A 20832-nucleotide genomic window follows, 5' to 3' on the forward strand; every position below is an offset into this window, starting at 1 on the left:
TGATGTAGAGGGCTTTTGCATGGAGAGACTTAGTGGTTGTTGTGAGTTTGGGTTTCTCTTAGTCATGGAAGAGGGTTTGGGCTAGTCATGGAAGAGGGTTTGGGTTAGATTGGCAGTGTCCATCCCTTGGCGCTAACGAGACAATGTCACCAGTGATCTTGGTTGGGCAGTTGAACCTAATTTGGCATGGAAGCCCAAAGTTGAATTTAGGATTGGATACTGAAACTGCAATGGCAGAAAAAAATAAGGTTTAATAGCTTATTTTGTCGATATTTTTCTAAGTTGTGTCAATTAAGTCTATTCTTTTAAAAAAGTGTCAATTGTATGCCCATTTTAAGAAATTTGTCTCAATCAACTCCCTTCCTTAAATACTCACAAACTGTATTAAATTTTTTTCTCTTTCTTTTGCTTTTCTGTGTAAGACAATTTGTCAGTATTTTTTCCTCTGCAACTCGAAATAAAGTGATACATTTCTATATTGTATTTTGTTTTGGAATTACTACTTTATTATTCTTTTATTATATTTTCTTTTTCGGATTTTAAAATATTCTTAGGTCTCCCGTGTCCAACAAACAACCTAAAAAGTCGTTTTCAAAGGTTTTTAATAGATGAATAATTACCTCATTTAACACGATACACTGAAAAAGTGACAGAAAAATTAATTTAAAAATATATTTTTAGTTGTATAGTATAAAAAAAACTTAACTTTAGTAGCTGTTAAATCGATAAGTTAGTTTTAATTTTCTTAAATGAGAATTTAATATGTTTAATTCTGTACGAGTAAAACGATTTGACTGCAAAATGTATAAGTTGACTAATTGAGTACATTTTCAAATAGGAAAATATTTCATGTATCTCTACACCTCACCCATTGGAGAGACAAAGTAACATATGTTAAAAAAGATAAAAACTGTATAAATTTATGAGTGATAAGGGAGAGATTGAAAAGACTAGCGATGTACAAAAATAGTTTATAAAATAAAGAGGTTTATACGTATATATTTCGTAAAATATTAAAGAAGTAAATCAGGAATTTGAACGACAGTAAAAACATAATTTTCTTGATAAGGTAATATTTTTGTAGAATTCAGAATGAGATGATTGCGAAACAACGTCACGTAGCCATTAACAAGCAAAGAGATTGAAGAGTGGAAAAGAGTCGAAGTGAGTAGATAATTAAGATGATAATGATAAAAAGAAGAAGACAAAGAAAAGAAAAAGGGACTCGAGTAAACGACGTGGTTGAAGACATCAGCGGTGGTACCCCGTAAGTGGCAGGCTGGGGGAAGTTTTGCATCAGAAGCTTGCAGATGAACTTCACACTATTTCCTCATTTCAGAAAGCGAATGATGAGAAGAACCAAACATATAATGGAAACAGAAATGTATAGTAGCGGTACAGATATTACAGATATTAAGGAGAATATGAAAAACAGAGAGATAGAAGATATGCAGTAGTATATTACAAAATGAAATAATAGTGTTTTTATACAAGAGAAAACTAACTGTAAGAATGAGCTAATTGACTTATAAACTAAGGACTTGAATTATATATCCAATACACTTCCTTAATTCAAGTCACTTAGAGCTAATACACCTATTCCAGATCAGAGACATTCAAATCTGTCATGTTTGAGTGCTTTATTAAATAGGTCAGCCAGTTGTGATTCAGTTTTGCAGTAAATCAACTCAACTTTGCCTTTATTCACCATATCACGTAAAAAATGATATTTCACATCAATGTGTTTGCTTCTTCCGTGGCTCACATGATTCTTAGCCAAACTTATAGGAGATGTGTTGTCCATCTGTAGCACAAATGATCTCTCAATTTGCACCTTTAAATCTTTTAGAACTTCATTCAACCACACACCCTGACATACCGCATGACAACCAGCTACATATTCTGCTTCACAACTTGATAGAGCAACAATAGTTTGCTTCTTAGAACTCCATGATATAGGTGTTGTGTTCATGAAAAAAATATTCCCTGACGTGCTTTTTCTCTCAGTTTGATCTCCACCAAAATCTGAGTCAGTGTAACCAACTAGTTCCAACTTATCCTTCTTCACGCCGTATGGAAACAAAATACCATATCTAGTTGTACTTTTAACATACCTTAGAACACGTTTAGCAGAAATCAAATGGCTCTTCTTTGGATTGCTCATAAATCGGCTCAATAGACCAACCTCATACATCAGATCTGGCCTGCTATTACATAGGTACCGCAAGGAACCAATGAGTTGCTTATAAGCTGTCTTATCCACGATTTCTTCATTTATATCAAATTTTAGCTTAACATTAACCTCAATTGGATTCTTGGTAATGTTACACTCAGTCATCTTAAATTTCTCCAACAAATCCTTCACGTATTTTCTCTGGTGCATAACTAAGCCTCTAGTTGTGTGCTTAAATTCCATTCCCAGAAAGTAGCTGAGCCTCCCAAGGTCTGTCATCTCGAATTCTGCTTCCATCCTCTGCCTGAATTCGTCAATACAATGTAGACTGGAACCCGTCACCAGTAGGTCATCGACGTACAAACATACGATCATTATATCATCACCACTCTTCTTCACATACAGGCTATGTTCAGCAACACATCTCTCAAGTCCATAGCTTATAAAAAATTCATCAATCCTTCTGTTCCATATCCTGGGAGCTTGCTTCAATCCGTAGAGCGCTTTGAATAGCTTATACACTTGATGCTTCTTCTCTTTGATAAATTCTGGAGGTTGTTGTACATATACTTCCTCCTCCAACAAGCCATGCAAAAATGCAGACTTAACATCAAGAGCAAACAATGACCACTTCTTAGCACATGCAATAGCAACAAGTAAACGAATAGTTTCTAACCTTGCAACAGGTGCGTAAACTTCCTTGAAATCAACTCCTTGTTGCTGCAGAAATCCTCTTGCCACAAGCCTAGCCTTGTATTTTGAGATTGTACCATCTAGATTAAGCTTAGTTTTGAAAACCCACTTAACTCTAATGCATTTCTTTTCGGGTGGCAAATCGACCAGCTTCCATGTTTTATTCTTCTCGATCGATCTAAGCTCCTCCATCATAGCTTCCTTCCAGAGTGGTTGTGATAAGGCATCATCAACATTCAAAGGTTCACTCCCGACCATTAATGCTAGGTGAATTATATCACCTTCTTCATCCACACCAGCATCAGAATACATTTCATATTCTGTAAACCGAGAAGGTCTTACCACTTGTCTTCTCGATCTCGTTGAAAACTCTGCATTATTATCGCCGCTTCCAGTATTGCTAGTAACTATCGAATTATCAACTTCTTCTTTGACTTGCATAGGTATTTGCAATACTACTCTTGATTTCTTCATACTGGTTTGATTGCATTCCCAGTCCCAATTTTCATCTTCGAGAATCAATACATCTCTGCTAACGATCACTTTCTTCCTGATAGGATCAAATAATTTGTATGCTCCAGTAGGATGATAACCCACAAACATCATTGCTTCTCCTTTCTCATCCAGCTTCGTTCTCTTCTGCTCTACAACATGACAAAAAGCCAAAGAACCGAAAATCTTAAAATGCTTAACAAAGGGTATAGTACCTAACCAAACTGCATGTGGGACGTTGTCTGTCAACTTCTTTGTAGGACACCTATTCAGTACATACACAGCTGTTGCCACCGCTTCTCCCCACAATTCACGCGATACGCCCTTCTCTTTAAGCAAACATCTGGCCATATTCATTATTGTTCGATTTCGTCTTTCGGCCAAACCGTTATGTTGTGGTGTATAAGGGGCTATAATCTCATGTGCTATTCCCTGTGCCTGACAAAATTCATCAAATTCACGCGACGTATACTCACCTCCACCATCTGTCCTGATCAGCTTTATCTGCCTATCAATTTCTTTTTCAACACGATTCTTGAACTGCTTGAAAATTTCTAGAACCTCACTTTCCAGTCTTATGAAGTATACCCATATCATACGACTGTATTCATCTATAAATGTAACGAAGTATCGATTACCAGCTAGTGTTGATATCTCAAGTGGACCGCACACATCTGAATGAATTACTTCAAGACGTTCTTTAGACCTCATCTTCAAGTGCGTTTTGAAAGGTCTTCTCGTTTACTTTCCTATGATGCAAGATTCACAAGCTCTCTGAGGTATAAATATATCTGGTAACCCAGAAACTATCACCTTTTTGCTTAACAGTTGCAGATCTCTGAAATTCAGATGTCTGAATCTCAGATGCCATCTCCAATTCTCATCCACTTCCATGTAGATAAACACTGCAGATTCTCAATTATATCCATATGAACCTTGAAGGTACAATTCTTAGAAATCTTACTTTCCAGGACTAGCCTTTTGTTTTTATCAAACACTTCCACTTTTCCTTGATTGCCCATCATCACAGTGAAACCTTTCTCTACCAGTTGATCCAGACTAAGCAAGTTGCATTTATCTCTAGTACAAAAAGAACATTTTCTATCGTAGCCTTCAGTCCATTCTTCTGCTTTATGATAATATTTATGATCCCTTCAACCTTCAATGTACTATCATCGGCAACTCTGACCCTGTTTTTCTTTCTTTCGTTCAGATTAATAAGCCACTCTGTATTGTATGTCATGTGGTTTGAACATCCTGAATCCAGATACCATAATTTGTTTGTTTGGTATGACATAGCAACGCTTTCTGAAGAAGTTGTAACCATAAGGATTAATGGCTCTGAGTCAGACTCGTCTTTTACAAAATGATCTTGCTTGCTTTGATCTTTCTTCAACTGTCTACCTTTGTTGAAATAACACTCATAGGAGAAATGTCCCATCTTATGGCACGTAAAACACTCTATATTTCTTCTGTCTTTCTTCTTGTAGTATTTGTTGTCTCTTCCTATGCTTTATGCAGAATCACCTCTTTCCTCTTGTTCTTCAACGCCATCATTCTTCCACTTCCTTTGTACAGAATTATCATTCTTCCATCTACTTTGTGCAAATTATCATTCTTCCATTTACCTGGTACATTGGATTTACCTTTCCAAGTCTTGAATTTCTTCTTCCCATCACCTCTAACATGTTGCACCTTTAATGCCTGATCATCAGCTCTGACAGGATCTCTACCAAGAAGCCGCATCTCGTGAGCTTCCAAAGAACTCTGAAGCTCTTCGATTTTTATCTTTTCAAGATCTTTAGATTCTTCAATAGCAACAACGATGAAATCAAATCTCCGAGGTAATGATCTCATTATTTTCTCCATAATCAACACATCACTAAGCTCTTCCCCACAGCTCTTCATTTGGTTTGTAATCGTTAAAACTTTGTTGAAGTAGTCATTGACCTTATCACCATCTTCCATTTACAACAATTCGTACTGCCTCCGCAAAGTTTGTAGCCGTACTTTCTTGATTTTCTTTCCGCCGACATGACAACGTACCAAAATATTCCAAGCCTTCCTCGCCGTATTCGCATTTTGGATCTTCTCGAAGTGTGTATCATCTACACACCGATGAATGATCAAGAGCCTTATCGTCCTTCTTACTAATCTCCGCCTTCTGATCTTCTGTGCCACAAAACTCAGTTGCAGACTCCACCCCTTCTATCACGCTGCTGACTCCTTGTACCCGAAACAGCACCCGCATTTGCGTGCTCCATCTACTCGAATTCTTTTCGGTTAGAATAGGAAGATTTGTCGTGGAAAAATCTGCCATCAACGCTTACTTTTTGCTTCAAGAGCCTTCTTCTTTAGACGCTTCTTGGTTAACCGCACTGAACCAAACACTCAAACACCTTACGTCTCTTTTTCAAGAACCTAGGCTAACCGATACCACTAATGGAAACAAAAATGTATAGCAGTGGTACAAATATTAAGGAGTATATGAAAAACAGAGAGAAAGAAGATATGCAGTAGTATATTACAAAATGAAAGAATAGTGTTTTTATACAAGAGAAAACTAACTGTAAAAATGAGTAACAAAAATAACTAACTAACTTATAAACTAGGGACTTGAATTATATATCCAATAACATACACAACGCTTTTCCTCCGCTCAGTTTAAGCTCCTTCACTTTCTTCCCCATGCCTACACCTTCTTTATCCTCCATCACCCTTCTCACCCCGTTGCAGGATGTTCCAGGATCTTGGCCTACGAGGCTCACATGGGAACCACAACCCCCACCCCCTCCGACCTTTTCAGAAACCCTTTCGGCAAGTAACTCATTGCAGCATCACCGCCACTCGCGTCACTTTTGCAAGGTGGCCGCACCACCCAAACAAACCTATGTTGGCTCAGCTCTAACCTCAACGCCACCTCCCTCATTTGGTTCCCCGACATTGTCCCACCGCTCCCAAACGACACGTAGACCATCGACTCAGCCGATTGCTCGTCCATCCATTGCAAAACGTCACCCTTCTTTCCATCCTCCTGTTTCTTCTCCACCCTTCTCACCAACGGTCCAACCGCGTACACCTCTTCCTTCCTCTTCCTTTGTAAACCGTCCCAAAATCCCATCCTCTGTCAGCGCCTTCGTCATAGCGGGCTCCAGATCTTGCCACGTATTCATCAAAATTCCATCAAAACATACAATAAAAGAATAATAAAGTAGTAATTCCAAAAAAAAACTATAGAAACAATTTTTTACTTATTTTGTATCACTTTATCCAGAGGTGCAGAGAAAAAAATACTGGACAAATTGCTTTACACAAAAAAGCAGAAGAGAGAGAAACAAAATTTAACACTTTGTGAGTATTTAACAGAAGGGACTTGATTGAGACAATTTTTAACAAGTGAGGATGCAATTGACACCTTTTTAAAAGGAGGAATCTAATTGACACAACTCACCCGGGGACAAAATAAGCTATTAAACCAAAAATAATAATAATAATTTTAATTGCGTTGTAGGTCCAGAGTCTGTACTATCCACCTCAACCTCTAATTACTTAACACGTCATCACACATATAACCTTAAAAATGACACGTTACCATTATCTTTTGCCAGATTATCAATCCATTAACGTTGTTTGTTTCTATTTAACGGAAAAGACGATGTTGACGCAATATTTACTAAGCGAGGACCAAATTGATACTCTTTTCAAACGAATGACCTTTTTGAGAAAAATCAGCAAAATTAGGGATAAAATAGGTTATTAAGCCTAAATTTTTTATTTGAATTTTTACCAAATGTTTAAAATGTTTACATATTTATTTATAAACAGAGAGTGTACTCCAACACAGTTTTCACCCTAATTCATTGATTCCAAGAGCTTAAACAATAGATTTTTTGTGTCATGTGTATAGATTTTGTTTACATGACAATTGATTTTAAGATTATTCACTTGTGAAAATCTTTATGTATGAAAATTCTCACTTAGTTAAAAAGAACAAGTAAAGATTTTTCTACAAATATTCATGTTTTTTCTCCAAGATTGCAAAAAATTTATTTTAAACGAAAGTCGTCACTCTAATTGACGATTTAAGTGTAATTGACATTTACGATTTGTAATTGATTTTAAACTAAAGTTATTATTAACTTCAATGTAATTAATTGCCATTTCTTCTCCTCCTTGCACAACTTTACTTTTACAGAATAAAGTCGTTTATAAACATGACGACTTCTTCAAAATATAATCATGTTTATATAACGCAATTTAATGGTATTTTTTTTAAAAGAATCTATATTAATAATTTTGAACAAAAATTAACCCCTTTTTGTTAAAAAGTCATGTCTAGGCGTTGTTATCCGTAAACATACGGCGTGTGACTACATTTTTTTGTTTATGAATAAAACAATGTTACAATTTATTTTATATTATATTAATTTATAGGATTGTTCATCAGTTTTAATAAACCCAACTGATATGACAATCCAGACCAATTAGATTAGTTCAAATTTGTAACTTAAATTAGTTTTATATGAATTTGCTTCAAATGGTTCAATCATTTAAAACTGAACTTAATACTTGACAATGTACAATTTCAAAAACACGATTATTATAAATAAAATTAAATATATTTTTTATTCTTTAATTTTCAGTAAAAATTAAAATTATTCACTGTTAGTCCAAAGTTTTAAAAAAACTAATTCCAATTTTCACTTAAAATAAAAAATATATTTAACTTATAAATGATAACTCCCCTCATATAGTTAACGTATTAATTCAAAATTATTAATTAAACTAAAACGATCATATAATTAGCCATGTCCAGAACATTATTTCTTGATTTTAATGTATAGTTAAATTATATAATTAAAAAATATACAACAAAAACAAAACTATGCTTTGTAGCATATTTTTAAGATAAATTATGCCAATATACATATAATATTGTGTTAGATAAAGCTTATTTATTAAATTAAGAAGTTGTGTTATTAATACAAAATATATTTTTTTAATTATAAAATATACATTGGATTGAATTAATCAAAAGTGCCAAAAAGGTAATGAGGCTAACTGAAAGGAGCCTCCTTAATAAAATAGCATACTCAATCTGGACAAAATAAGCAAATAAAAAATCAAGGAGTTTAGACATTTTACTATACTTTTAATTAAATTGAAAAATCCAATTTATTAAAGACTCTTTAACATCCTTCCAGTCCTTTTGTTTTTTTTTTTATGAAACAACTTGGATTCAATGCTACTCTAAATCTACAAAGCATCTGAAATCTCATGAGTCATCATAACCCCCCACTTGAATGAGAATATATAGTTTTATATTAGAATGAATTAGTGTAGCTAGGTCATTTTTCCCCTGAAAGCATAGAAAAACAATACAATCAAATAAAGTTACTAATGGAAAAATAAAATCAATTCAAACTTGTGCTGAATGCTTCAGCTAAGTCCTTCACAACCCACCCCTAAGCCCAAAAATATGGCTCCTAAGGCCTTAATATGACATAATATTAAACAATTTTCTGCCCAAGGAAGTTAAACAATTGGCTCGTGTTGATGAGATGAAGTGTTTGTTTTATGTGTGTTAACGAGGTGAGTTGCCATCTGAGAATATGATCCAACAGAAGATGGAGAGCATAGCATATTTTCAGTCAATCAAAATAGTTCAGAGATTTGGCAAAACAGCTATTCATGTAACCATCATACCAAGGTTTTGTGAACAAGGAACAATTGCACCATAGATATACCTTCAAATAAACCATGACAAGGTTTCAAAAAATAGTGATCATCTTAACAATTGAGGATACTTATTGTTGGCTAAATTGAAATGAGCATATGATATGATATTACTGTTCTATTCAGGACAAGAAGAACATTCTTACTGTATACACCATTTGACCTATCTCAATTTCAATCACCTAAAGGTCACCCTGATAAACTCCACATTCATCCAAGGATTGGATGCTGAATTCAATCAAAGATAGGATATATCAATTAGTCGGCATCTTGGGAAATTTCCTACTCCATATGGACTAAGAGTGCAAGAACTACTCATTTTCAATACGCCGGTACCATCTCAGTCCAAAATAAAGCAGGACACAAAATGCAACAGTTTAAACTCAAAATACAATACTTTAGGGTTAATCAAGTAGCAATCAAATGATCTTATACCCGTAACGATCAAATAATCTTTATAATCATGTCCACTAAACTATCCACATTCTTGGGATAAAAAATCACCATATATCCAGCTCTCATCACAAATAAACCTAAGCCTATACACTGATTTGGTATTTCTATCCCATCTACTTCTTTTCCCTTTCTTCCCTCTCTATTTACCTGAAACAATGCTATGTGGAAAAGCAAATTCATTAATTCAAAATTTTATTCCTTATTCCAATTTTACTTCTAAAACCATGAAAACGAACTAGACACAAGTTACATGTCTCATCATTCTCACTGTTACAAAGTATAAAAACGTAATTTTAACCAATTAGAAAATTTTGAAAGGATAAAACAGACTAAATTTTGTAAGTGCCTTTGGCGATAACCTCTAACATCAATGGAACTTTAAGTTGGCAATTTGCATCATAAAAGTTTGCATTGAGTTGCACAATAAAAGTTTTACATAAGGAGAGTGTATCCTCTCTAGTACAGGGTAAGTTAAGTTGATGAGAGATACACACAAACCTATCCCTCAAAATCATCACACTTATATTAGTTTTTGTGTGTATTTCTTTCCAACTAAGACTCCCATTCTGATGATAGAACAATATCAAAATGACCTTTTAGAATTGCACGTAAGTTTTGTCCACTCGATTACTCCAGCCAACCCAATGAATTAAACTAAGTATATACCAGGACCTTTATTAAGCAGAAAAACTAGTTCTTAGAAAAGTAAAACCCTTTTGTTATTCCACTTTCAGGTCTCAAAAAACCCATCCATGCAACAAGGTATACTAATATAAATATAATCTCACGATCCGCGTCACAAGAAAGAAGAATACACCACGCACCGAATCCAGGTCAGACACCGCTCTTGACGATGTTCCTCCGCGCCAGGAACCTTGCGATTGGGGGAGTGAGCGCGACGGTGATGGGAACGCGCACGGGGAACAGCGCCTTGTTGCAGAGGATCGCAAGCGTGAAGGCTCCGCCAGCGGAGGCGGCGAGCTGCGCCGTCCGGTTCTTAGGAGGTTGAGAGGCGTCTTCGTCGTTAGGGTTAGGGTTTTTCTGGTCGGAGACGGCACCCATGTGGAACTTCTCGAGAATGGCTTCGACGTCGACGTTGTTCTTTATGGCGACGTATAGACTGGCAATGGAAACTGTGGAAACGCTCAGGTGAACGCCGAGAGCCACTTTGCCATATTTCTTCATCAGTTCGCGGAATCGACCACCAGCCATTGTTTCTGTGTGGTTTTACTTCTTTGAGATTGATACAACGTTGTTCCACTGAGGATAGCACCGTGCTTTGTGTATGCGAGAGAGATAGACAGAGAGAGAAAGAGAGTGAGAGCGAGAACAATGGAAAATTTTAGCTAGAATAGGAACGGTGGCGGTGAAGAAGGCGGCGGCTTCTCTTCGGTGAGTGGCTTAGGGTTTTAAACTTCTAAAGGTAACTAACCCAGCATTACGACACCGTTTCAGAAATATGAATATTAGCTTTATATACACGTGGAAATACATGTGTCCTTTACATAATTAATTTAATAATTTAAATAAATAATGATTCAAAATACTAAAATTATAAAATAATTATTTTAATTTAAAAATACGTAAATTAAAATTGATAATCATTTAGAAAATAAAAATTTAGTTTAAAATAGATAAAATTTAAAATATTTATATAATAGAGAAGGAGAATTTCAGTTATATATAGGTATAATAGATACACACTCATAATTACTTTAGGACAAACTTCACTTATTACTGAATCATTAGAAGAATTTTATGCTATGCAATAATTTTTTGTATTAACATACTTATTTTATTCCAATTTATAATTGATTTAAACTAAATTAGGTGAATTAAATTTTATTTTTTTATTTTAAAACTTTTTTTAGTCTTATAAAAAACAAACAAACTATATTATTTAATACTTGAATAATTTATTATAAAAAATATACACTTAATTAATATAATAATAAAATAAAATAAGTTATCATTGTATTATTATTATTATTAATTATTAATGATATTTAATAGTTGTTTTTTTACTTAATACTCTTTCATCATATAAAACCCAGTTTTTCTTCTTACACACGTATATTGTTTCCTTTCATTCGCATCATATAATAAATTTTCAATCCATAATCACTTTGAAACTATATTCAGAATATATATATATATATATATATATATATATATATATATATATATATATATATATATATTATGGTGGTAATGGAATAAAATATTAAGATAGAGGAAAAATACCTATCCCCCACCTCAGACAAAATTGTATTGGATTTGATTTCATTAAATCTTAAAAAAATCCAACCTACTTTATTTTTGTTGGAGTCACTAATGAACAACAAGACAGACAAGAAATAGTAATGAACAAGTCTAAAATAGTGGGCAAGAAATAGTGATGAACAAGTCTAAAATAAATTGGTTTTAACAATTTTTCTCTTTTAGATCTCTTAAATATAAAAGAAAATTATTTAAATCATGACATCATCTTTGATTCAAAATATTAAAATAAAGTATTTATAATTTTTATATTAATTTAAATTATTTATTTCTAACCAATGGGTCACTTTGAAGGAATATTCAGATTCTTAATTAATCATTTTCATATAAATTATTGTCCTTACCAGAAGACTTTTGGTAAACCTTAGAAAAATCATTGCTAGAGGATAGTTCCATTCATACGTAGCATGTGTTTTCCATTACTTGTCTTATTCTTATCCACTCTTCGTACTATAAGAATTTTGGTAAACTCTATCCCTATTCTGCGGTTCCTCTGCAAGGCGTGTGCATTGGAACTTCCTATTTCCACATTTTGTTTGCTGCCAAATTCAATATCAAATTTCTCCAATAAGAAAATTAACACCACTACTTTTCTCTTTGATTTTTCCAACCTGAAATATAGTCTGTAAATACGACACTCAACTAAGCAGCTTGAATAATCTTAGACAACAAAAAAAAATGGTTACTGTTCCAGGCACAGGGAAGAATTGGCTAAGATACTTTCAGTATGAAGAAAGAAGAGACACAGCAACCGACACAAGAAACATTCTTCTAATCGTGTTTACTTTGGTTGCTGCAGTGACATTTCAGGCTGCAGTGAATCCTCCCGGTGGAGTGTGGCAACAAACTGAGGGTGATAAAAAAGCAGGAGAGGCAGTATATGCTTTGGATACAAAAGCTTACTATGTTTTCCTCATCTTCAACACTTTGGCCTTTGCTAATTCCATGTTCATCATTCTGTCACTGACACACAAGTTTCCTTTCCAATTGGAGATATGGGCAGCCACTGTTTCGATGTCTGTGAGTTATGGATCAGCCATTTTTGCAGTCTCTCCAAAGGATGCTATCCGTTTACGCTTTGTCCTTATCGCTGCTGCTGGGCCCTTTGCCCTTAGATTTTTGATTCTTATGTTCAACTTGTTCTTAAGGAAACATTTGGTGAAGGAGACACACACTACACCAAACACTGTGCAACTCTAGCAAGGACTACCTTCATTGTTTTTTCTATAGCTTGGAATGGATTTTGGATGAAATACTCCAAAACTTGTTTTCTTCTTGGTGAAACAGTGACTGTTAACATTCACGATGGATAATTATTTCTGCACTCTCCTATTTCAGTATAAATAGTTTAGTGTACAAAACTAGGTCTGAGATACTTCAAAAATTATATTATGTACTAGAAGAATTCCATATTTATTTATGAATTTGCTAGAAGCGGTTTTCGCTATAAACTCTTTCTGCGTGAGAAAAATCTCTAAAATAATTTTTTTCTAAATTTTTAGTTTTATCCATAAGTTACTCCTAGTTATAAAAAAGTTATTTTTCCTTTACTTATAAAGTCAATTTTTATGTTTTTTCCATTATTGAAATTGTTAATTTTTTTATTAAAAATATTGGTGCATGAAAATATAAATTTAGGTTTGTTGATGGATGCATTAATTCCTGCACCAGGCAAATTGGATTCAATGTTTGAGTGCTGGGAAGGATGTAATGTGTTACTTTAAATAATTATACTTTAATTTTGACCCGTGCGATTTCTTTTAAGACAAATGTTTCTATTTTTTATAAGAACACTTGAAATTGGATTGCAATTTATAACTTGTCATTGTCGACCAGGTAAATTGATTTTTTAGTTTTAATTTTTTTTCTTACCAAATATAATATCATCAATATTTCTATGTTTGGTTTAGATGACGGTTAGTTTGTCATTGTTATAACTATCGAACTGTTGTACTTTGGTTTGGATGCGTGTCGAGTTGTTAGTGTCATAATTGTCAAACTGTTTTACTTTGGTATGGATGATTGTCGGATTGGTCGTTTGGTTTGGTCTGGTCTAAATCAGTGTCAAACTGGTTTGATTGAATTGAAGATCTTTAGCAAAAAATACAATAACTTTCTTCATGATAGTTGAGATAGTCAAATATTGTGACAAAAATGGTAGATATATGCACATATATGCACCAAAGAGATACCACATGCAAATATATGTATGGTGGTCAACGAAAAAAGAAGAAAAAGAAATAGTAGAATTTTTGGTGGACTAACCTTATGTTGTATATGGATTGAGCTTGTCTCCACGTTTTTCATGTCGAGCTTGTCTCCTATCGAGTTTACTAAGGTTGTCTCCTGCCTAGCTGGTCTCCATTTTCTCCTGTCAAGCTTTAATGGAAATGAGTTTGTCTTCTTACCAACTTTGTCAATCTCTCTTTTAAGTCCAACACAGGATCAAAATTCCAATTATATCTACATAAAACAACAAACAATTAGAATAATAGAGATGAGAGGAGAATGTAGGGTTGTATTTACGGTGGAGGGAAGTTGGGTTGTGTTACTGTTAATGAAACTGGATTGTTGAGATAGTCTGACTTGACCCGTGGACTAACTTATCGGGTTGCCAGACTTGGCGTGCTTGGTTGGTACGGACTCCCGAGTTTTAAACAGGGAGTTGCTCCCTCCACCACCACCAACCTCCCTGCACCTCCCCATACCTAATTTGTCCTTCTATAAAACGGATGTCAACATCCGTTTCACCTTCAACGGATGTTGACATCCGTTTAATAAATTTTTAAAAAGTATTTTATTTATTGTTTAAATAATAATATATACATTAAATTAATAATAATTATTTTATTAAATAAAATAAAATTAATTTATAAATAATTAAATAATAATTTTTAAAAAATTAAATAACATTTATATATTAATTTAAAATATAAAAAATTAAAAACAAAAAAACAAAAAAGGTAACTGTGAGACCCTTAATAATTAGCTTAAGTTAATCCTGATATCTCACCCTTAATGCTTGCCACCTCATTCCCAGCCATTTAAAACCACTCCCTAGACTGATCCCATTCCCTCTGACGTGCACAAAACACCACGCCCATCATTCTCTGATTTCATTAAAACGCACTAAAGTCTGCATGCAAGCATGCCACTTGTCATGTTGGAAGTTTCTGAAATCAGAGTTGGTGTGCATGTGGCTACATGTGAGTAGTTCTCAAATTTTAACGTTAGTTTAACAAAATCAGACTTTTCGAAAAAACACTTTCACTTACACGAACTCATCTTCAACCTCTGAAACTCACCCTTTCATATTCTCCAACTTCTCTCTTGAAACAGTGAACTTCCTTTTTACTGTAAAAACTTATATCTCTTCTCCAATCACGATTTCAGCACCATAGGAGAGTTCGTCCAGCCTTGATCTTCATTTTGGACCGAACAGAAATTAAATCCAACCTGGTAAGTCTCTTCGCGGTAGTTCATCCTTTAGGTTCCTGGAAAATAGGATTTTTAGTTGCATGCAAACTGGTATACTGAGTGTTCTGTAAAATTTGGTTAGATTCTAGTTCGGAAGAGTCAAGATCATAAAAAAAAAAAAGTGTTGGACAAAGCCATTTCTACACCTAGGACAAGTTTGAATTTCAATCCGGGTAAGGGAAGTTTATATGTTTAATTTATACTGTTTGATTTATGATCTGAGATGCATATATGGAAAGCATGATGTTTGAGTATTTAGAAACGTTTACTGATATGGAATATGATTTCTGGTTTGTTTTGCATGTGTGAAAAATATGAAGTTGAGTTGTTAGAAATGATCACTGATATCTGATATGCATTCTGGTTTGGATGAATCTGTCATGAACTGATACGGCTTGTATGAATTATATTTGATGTTGAATTTGATTTAAATGCATGTTGAGTTGATTATGGATGAATGGAGAATGGCTATTGTGTGGTTGGAATGATTTTAAATGTTGAAATCTGCATGATGATGATGTTTGAAGGGAATTAAACCTGAAATGGAAGTATAAAGTTGGAAAATGGAAATCTGGAAAAATTCTGCTAAGTGTGAAAAATCTAAATTTTCTGATCATTCTCTGTTGCTAAAAGGTCGTTCGTCACTGTACGGTCTTAGACCGTTCGGTTTTTGGTTAACATGACTTAGATTGGAATTCATTCATTTGGAATGAATTCTGCTCGAGAACGAGCGTCCCCCAATTGAGTGAATGAGCGTTCGTTCTGCTCAGTATAGATCAATATTTAAAACTTTATAAATAAGTGACGTTCGGTCTTAAGTCGAGCGTTCGTCCTCAATGACGTTCGGCCTCATGTCGAGCGTTCGTCCTTATTGTTGTTCGACCTTATGTCGAACGTTAGTTCTAGAGAGCGTTCGTCCTTATACTGAACGTTCGTCCAAAGTTGGCGTTCGGTCCTATACCGAAACGCTCGTCCTATAAAGCGCTTGGGTTATAACCAGCGTTAGTGCTGATTCGTGCTTGGTCATTGACCTAGCGTTCGTCCACAGCAGGGTTCGGTTTCTAACTGAACGCTCGTCCTTATTATTGAGTTCTGAGCGAACGTAATTGATGTTCGTCCAAATTGAAATTCTGAACGTTCGTTCTTTGACTGGCAGTGCTGTTTTTCTGAAATTCAATTATATTGGTTGTTTATCTAAACATTTTCTTACTGGTTTTATCCTTTGGATTCTACCTGAACTCTGTACACTCAAAATCTTTCTAAGTATCATCCACCTCTTTAAAAGATCAGTATTTTCAAATTATTAAGTATTGAAACGTATTAAGTGAGTACACGGTTCGTTTCTTTTATTCAGAAACGCGTGGTCAAAAGTACTGTAATACTTTCGTTTTATTTGATCAAAGAATGAATGTTGTAAAATGTTAAGGGAATGAAACACAGAATGAGAAAGGGAATAAAGAGAACTGGTTATTATGAACGAATGATATATTTTGAAGAAATTATTGGAAGTGGATATTAAAGAGCGTTCCAAGGAGGAACGTCTCTGATGTGTTGAATGTGAAATATTGAATGGTAAAGTATGAACCTGGATAAGTTAGGACTCGCTGTCCGTCCTGATATTCCGTGATACTCATCTTCACGTAGAAGGGGGTAGTCATGCGTGGGAATGGCAGGAGGTTCTTCGTTCATCGCTTAGATATGGGCGAGGGACTAACCTCGAGTGGCAGCTGTTTAATGTTATCCAGTTACTACATCACTCGGGTGCAAGGACGCTTGTAACTACATGGTTCATACAGTCCGGACAGTCTGTCTTTTATATTTATTTTATGATTGCGAATTGATAATTTATGTGCTGCACGTTTGAATTGATATGTGAACGTATGTGTTAATTGTATAAATTAAATATTATAAGCTTACCCTTGCGTTTTCCATTGTGTTGTCTATTGTCCATGTACTTCCGTCTTGTCAAATGCAATGATCATCCGTTGTGGATGTGAGCAGATGGTGGTGCATCCCTTGAAACAATGCTGGAAGAAGAAAATTTGGAGGATGCCAACTTGGTAGAAGTGGAAGTTAAATCGGAGCAGTAGGGATTAGATCCATAGTAGCTGTTAGTTATTTTCTGTACTGTATTTTAACAGTTCTGTGTACAGTACTGCAGACGCGTTTTATCCAGAACTGTTTTATATTTTGATTAGTTTATGAACACTGTAAAGTGCTGTACTGTATTTTGGTATACTGTATATAATTATGCAGACATGTAAATCAGTACTGGTTTTAGTAAATTAGATGAATTCTGAACATTTTAAGTTGTACTGTAAATTGCTGTTTTATTTTGGAGCAGCTACTGTAAATATTAGCCAGTAGGCTTTTATTTCTGTTTTAATGCAAAGACTGTTTATGATTACTGTTAATTGTAATTAATTCTGAATTATAGTGATTACTGTATTTTGGGATGTTACATTTATTGGTATCAGAGCAGTTTTGTTCTTGTTAAAGGACACTGTAGGGTTATGAGTGCACTGTGTTTTGCTGTGTGCTTATTGTATGTTTAATGAGTTACTTTATTTTAACTCTTGAACATAACTAACGTTAGTTTGTTTTCTCTGTATCCAGAGAACAAATGGCACCTAGATTGCCTCCTCCTCCTCAACCGAATGAGTCCGAGACGTCCAGCAACACTAGATTGTTGGAAACCGTGGTGGAAAGACTGCATCAACAGAATACCACGTTACTGGAGCAGAATGCTACCTTGATGCAGCAAAACCAAGCTGCTATGCAAGGTTTGGAGGCTTCGCGTGTTAATTCTGAAAACACGCAAAGACAATTGATGGAGATACTGGCTGCAACTAGAGGTGCGCCTGGAGCATCTTCTTCAAACGCTGCCCAACCAAATGCCGAATGGAGTTTGGAGAGTTTTCTCCAACACCATCCATCTAAATTCAATGGAAAGGGCCTCCCTGATGAGGCAGACCAATGGTTAGGGGACATGGAGAGAATCTTCAACGCAAAGAGGTGTCCGGACGAGAACAGGTTGTCTTACACAGAATATTTGTTGACTGGGGAAGCAAGCCATTGGTGGGCGAGCACAAGAGCTATTCTGGTAGAAGCTCAACGTCCTGTCACTTGGGAAGTATTTCGTAGTAAGTTTTACGAGGAGTATTTCCCTGACAGCGTACGGTTTGCGAAGGAAGTGGAGTTTTTACAACTGGTTCAAGGTGGGATGACAGTTTCAGAATATACCAACAAGTTCAAGCACCTTGTTCGGTTTTATACGATGGCCACCAACGAGGAGTGGCAGTGTAGGAAGTTTGAGAACGGCCTAAGGAGTGACTTGAAAGTCATGATTTCAAGCTTGTGCATAAGGACATTTCCTGCCATGGTTGAGAGGGCTAAGGTGTTGGAGAAGAACATGGCAGAGGCTGAACGACATAAGAAACAGCAACAAGTGAGTAGGGGACCAATAGTGTCCAGAGGAGGTTCTGTTCAAAGAAGATTACCTTACGCTCGTCCAAACCAACCAGCTAATACAAGCGGATCACAAGCGATCGTTCCTGTTGGACAGCCTGTACAAGGGAACGTTATTTGTTACCGGTGTGGAGGACCACACTATAGAAATGCATGCCCTCAACTAGCTGGAGGAAAGTACTGCAGTCTTTGTGGAAGGAACGGACACTCAAATAACGAGTGTAATATGAGTGGACGGGCAGTGACGAGACCACCTGTTGCTGGAAGGAATCAACCGAGAGGTGGTAGAGCACAAGCAGCGGGTCGTGTGTATGCAATAACTGGGGCGGAAGCAGCTAACTCAGGTAACCTTATAACCAGTGAATGCTTGCTGTGTGGAGTATCCTGTCATGTGTTGTTTGATTCGGGGGCGACTCACTCCTTCATCTCGAAGGCGTGTGTTGAGAAATTGGGATTAGTGGAGAGGAATATGCAGTTCGACCTGGTGGTTTCTACCCCGGCAGCTGGAGAGATTAGGACGTCTACTGTATGCATTAGATGTCCTATTGTGGTTGAGGGACGTAGTTACAAGGTGAATTTAATTTGCTTACCTCTCCAAGGGTTGGAGGTGATTCTAGGGATGGATTGGTTGACCACCAATCACATTCTTATAGATTGTGGTAACAAGGAATTGGTGTTTCCTAATGATGAAGAAGAAGAGTTAACAGTAACGCTTGGCCAGTTGAAGGAAGATATAATGGAAGGTGCAAGCTGTTTTCTCATCATGACGCATGAAGACCAAGAGCTTGGAGATTTGAGACATGAACGAACGTCCGCTATTGGCAGTCGAGAGAGAACGTCAGTTGTGGAGGAATTTATGGACGTTTTTCCAGATGAGATACCAGGGTTGCCTCCTGTTAGAGAAGTTGAATTCACCATTGATTTGGTGACAACGGCAGCCCCTATATCCGTTCAGCCATACCGGATGGCACCTGCGGAATTGGTTGAACTCAAGAAGCAGATTGAGGAGCTTATGGAGAAACAATTCATTAGACCGAGTGTGTCACCATGGGGAGCGCCTGTACTCTTAGTGAAGAAGAAGGATGGCAGCTCTCGGTTGTGCATAGATTACAGGCAATTAAACAAGCTGACCATCAAGAATAAATACCCTTTACCAAGGATAGATGATTTGCTAGATCAACTGCATGGAGCTGCAGTGTTCTCAAAGATTGATTTGAGATCCGGTTATCATCAAATCAGAGTTAAAGATGAAGACATCCATAAGACAGCGTTCAGGTCACGGTATGGACATTATGAATATGTGGTGATGCCATTTGGAGTGACGAACGCTCCAGCCGTGTTTATGGAGTACATGAATCGCATCTTCAGGCCCTATTTGGACGAGTTCGTAGTTGTATTCATAGATGATATTCTCATCTATTCCAAGACCGAAGAGGAGCATGAGACACATCTTAGACTGGTACTTGGAGTGTTACGTGAGAAGAATTGTATGCCAAACTGTCCAAGTGTGAATTCTGGATGAAGGAGGTGCAGTTTTTGGGACATGTGGTCTCGGCTGGAGGTATTTCAGTGGATCCAGCTAAGGTGCGTGCAGTGTTGGAATGGAAAAGTCCTCGTTCAATCACGGAAGTGAGGAGTTTTGTTGGTCTTGCGGGCTACTATAGGCGTTTCATTGAAGGGTTTTCCAAGATAGTAGCACCGTTGACGCAGCTTACAAGGAAAGATCACCCTTTTGCTTGGACGGATTTGTGTGAAGAACGCTTCCAAGAGCTGAAGAATAAGTTGACAAGCGCTCCAGTTTTAGTGATTCCGGACACTGCCAAACCGTTTGAAGTTTACTGTGATGCATCTCACCAAGGTTTGGGGTGCGTTCTCATGCAAGAGAAGAAGGCAGTGGCGTATGCTTCTCGGCAATTGAAGATACATGAGAAGAATTATCCAACGCATGATTTGGAGCTGGCAGCAGTTGTGTTTGCATTGAAGATTTGGAGGCATTATCTATACGGATCCACTTTCCAAGTCTTCAGTGATCACAAGAGCCTCAAATATTTATTTGA

At 36.0% G+C, this 20832-nt stretch overlaps 4 protein-coding genes across 4 annotated transcripts; 2 read left to right on the forward strand and 2 right to left on the reverse strand.

Annotated features, from left to right (window-relative positions):
• Positions 1 to 4864: 4864 nt before the first annotated feature.
• On the reverse strand, positions 4865 to 5326 carry LOC148199186 (uncharacterized). The gene has a single exon (XM_088112591.1). The coding sequence runs from the start codon at positions 5324 to 5326 to the stop codon at positions 4865 to 4867; it is 462 nt and encodes a 153-aa protein (XP_087968717.1).
• Positions 5327 to 9912: 4586 nt separating this feature from the next.
• Positions 9913 to 10984, reverse strand: LOC148199187 (uncharacterized). Its single transcript, XM_088111954.1, has one exon. It carries the CDS (start codon positions 10760 to 10762, stop codon positions 10385 to 10387), a length of 378 nt encoding a protein of 125 aa, XP_087968080.1. The 5' UTR covers positions 10763 to 10984; the 3' UTR covers positions 9913 to 10384.
• Positions 10985 to 12360: 1376 nt separating this feature from the next.
• On the forward strand, positions 12361 to 13154 carry LOC148199188 (uncharacterized). The gene has a single exon (XM_088114279.1). It carries the CDS (start codon positions 12509 to 12511, stop codon positions 13028 to 13030), a length of 522 nt encoding a protein of 173 aa, XP_087970405.1. The 5' UTR covers positions 12361 to 12508; the 3' UTR covers positions 13031 to 13154.
• A 1655-nt stretch (positions 13155 to 14809) lies between these two features.
• LOC148199189 (uncharacterized) lies at positions 14810 to 20297 on the forward strand. The gene is made up of 2 exons (XM_088112592.1): positions 14810 to 15289; positions 17309 to 20297. The coding sequence occupies exon 2, from the start codon at positions 17931 to 17933 to the stop codon at positions 20295 to 20297; it is 2367 nt and encodes a 788-aa protein (XP_087968718.1). The 5' UTR covers positions 14810 to 15289; positions 17309 to 17930.
• Positions 20298 to 20832: the final 535 nt, after the last annotated feature.

The sequence above is a fragment of the Vigna umbellata genome, chromosome 4 (genome assembly GCF_029865625.1).
Source record: "Vigna umbellata cultivar VRB3 chromosome 4, Vumbellata_1.0, whole genome shotgun sequence".
Classification (NCBI taxonomy): domain Eukaryota; kingdom Viridiplantae; phylum Streptophyta; class Magnoliopsida; order Fabales; family Fabaceae; genus Vigna; species Vigna umbellata.